Source organism: Propithecus coquereli, unplaced genomic scaffold (genome assembly GCF_000956105.1).
Source record: "Propithecus coquereli isolate 6110/MARCELLA unplaced genomic scaffold, Pcoq_1.0 Scaffold158, whole genome shotgun sequence".
NCBI classification, from domain to species: domain Eukaryota; kingdom Metazoa; phylum Chordata; class Mammalia; order Primates; family Indriidae; genus Propithecus; species Propithecus coquereli.
This window is the reverse complement of record NW_012140302.1, coordinates 1111521-1113654: the sequence shown is the minus strand read 5'-3', so window position 1 is coordinate 1113654 and position 2134 is coordinate 1111521. Positions and strand designations below refer to the sequence as shown.

Here is a 2134-nt window from a genome sequence, read left to right as displayed (position 1 = left end):
AACTAAAAATAGAAAAAATTAGCCGGGCATGGTGGTGCATGCCTGTAGTCCCAGCTACTTGGGAGGCTGAGGCAGGAGGATCGCCTGAGACCAGGAGTTTGAAGTTGCTGTGAGCTAGGCTGATGCCATGGCACTCTAGCCCAGGCAACAGAGTGAGACTCTTGCCTCAAAAAATAACTAACTAAATAAATAAAATAAATAAATACTGATGGATGGTCTCCTAAGACACATGGGGTCCCCAGCCAATAGCTACCCCTTCTCCCCCTACCTTTGTCACAGAACTTTCCAGCCCAACCGCTGTGGCAGATGCACTGCCAGGGCTGGTGGCAGGTACCGTGCTGGCAGCCAGGCATCCTCACACAGCGCTCACAGTGCAGGCCCTCCCAGCCTGGGTCACATCTGGTAGAAAGAAGCACAGGATCAGGGCTCTGGGTGGGACAATGTGAGGAAATAGAGGCAGCAGGACCAGGGCTTCTAGAAACCAGGAGGACATACAACAGCCCCCAAGGGAAAGCAGACCTGCCCCAGGTAGGCGTAGAGCTGTTCAGGGTCATAGGACACATATATGGAATCAGACCATCAGACACTATCCCTTGAGTCCTGGTTCTGTACTTTGTGTAACCTTTCTGAGCCTCAAATTTCTCATCTGTAAATTGTGGATACCCCTCACAGGGGTGGGTTGAGAAGAAAATAAGATAATGTCTGCAAATGCCTCCCATACCACTCCTGGCATGTATGAGGTGCTCATAAACATTTTTAAAAGAATGACCTTGAAAGGTTATCAGGACTATTAAAGGGCAAACACCTGACCTTTTCTTAAAAAGCCCTCCAAGGTTACACTAAAACAAAATTTTAAAGAGTGTAAAAAAAATAAAATAAAGCCCTCCAAGGATGTAGAGTCTCAAAGACCCCCCAGCTAATTAAGCAACCCACTCTGTCAGCTCATTTCCTTATGTCCAGACACTGCTCCTGCTGTAGAATTTGCCCAACCTCCACCTGGTGAGTCAATTACTCAAATTCATAAGAAAGAGCCTCTTTCATCATGAGTGCTTCTCCCCAGCAACTTCCCTGCAGCGTTTCTTCTCCAGGCTAAGCTAAACCATTTCTCCTCTTTATCTCTTTCCTTTCTCTCCCTCTTTCCTCAGGGTGCCCAATCTCCAAACTCTCTAAGCTTCAGCTCTCCCTCCTGGTATCTGGAGGAGCTGTGTTTCACAGTCCCTGAATCAGACTTGGGAGAGTAAAGGAGTGGGGAGTGACAAGCTAGAAGAAGCAAGAGGCCAGGCCAAGGGGAATTGGGGTTGGGGGGCATGCAGGGAGGTGGGGGAGGCTGGCCCATCTGCCATAGGGGTGACGGGGCATGAACAGTAGGGTCTTAAGCCCCTGACACTCTGTTCTGGGGCTTGACCTGGTTGTGGGTGTGAAGGGCTGGGAAATGGGGAGCAAAGGGTTTGGGGCATGTGGTCAGGATAGGTACCTGCAGGAGCCATCGGGTGCACAGCAGCCGTGGGCCAGGTCACAGTGGGAGCTGCAGTCATCGGCTGCAACAGATTGATGTGGGAGGGGTGAGTCTGGGTCAGAGTACGGTTGTCTGGGATGCGGGACTCGAGAGAGGATTGGGGTTCCAGTAATTGGGTGGACTCAGCTCTGAGGCAGGGCAAGATAGATAGAACAGACCCATCCCATTCCAAAGGGCGACCTGGGTCTTGCCAGCCCCGCGGGTCGGAGCGACTGCAGTGCCGTCTCCGGCCGGCAGAGGTCAACGTGCAAGCGATGGCTGCTGGACAGGGCCGCGACTGGAGCCCGGGGGCGCGCTCACCTCGGACACGCTGACCCGGTGCCCCCAGGATGCACAACAGGCACACGAGATGTAGGCAGCGGCAGCCGCTGGGCATGGTCAGCGCCGGCCCCAGGAGGGACGGACGGATGGACAGTCAGACGTGTGGGCACCTGTGGGACAGCAGGGGCGGGGAGGCGGCCAGGAGCGGAGATAGCGGCACGGATACGGGTTCCAACTGACAGGAGGCGACGAGGGAGAGGGGCGCTGGGACGGAAGAAGCGGGTGCGGGCAGCGAGAGGGCAGGGGCGGGGAAGGGTAGAGCAGGCGAGGAGACTGGAGACAGGAACCGGGGAGCGG

General features: G+C 54.8%; 1 protein-coding gene across 1 annotated transcript in view; it reads right to left on the bottom strand.

Moving 5' to 3' along the window:
• The window catches only part of DLK2 (delta-like 2 homolog (Drosophila)), a 4754-nt gene extending 2862 nt beyond the window's left edge, over positions 1-1892 (bottom strand). The window contains exons 1-3 of the mRNA XM_012640790.1: positions 1817-1892; positions 1475-1538; positions 269-399 (exon numbers count right to left, since the gene is read on the bottom strand). Coding sequence (XP_012496244.1) covers positions 269-399; positions 1475-1538; positions 1817-1892 — 271 coding nt within the window. The remainder of the gene's footprint in view (positions 1-268; positions 400-1474; positions 1539-1816) is intronic.
• Positions 1893-2134: the final 242 nt, after the last annotated feature.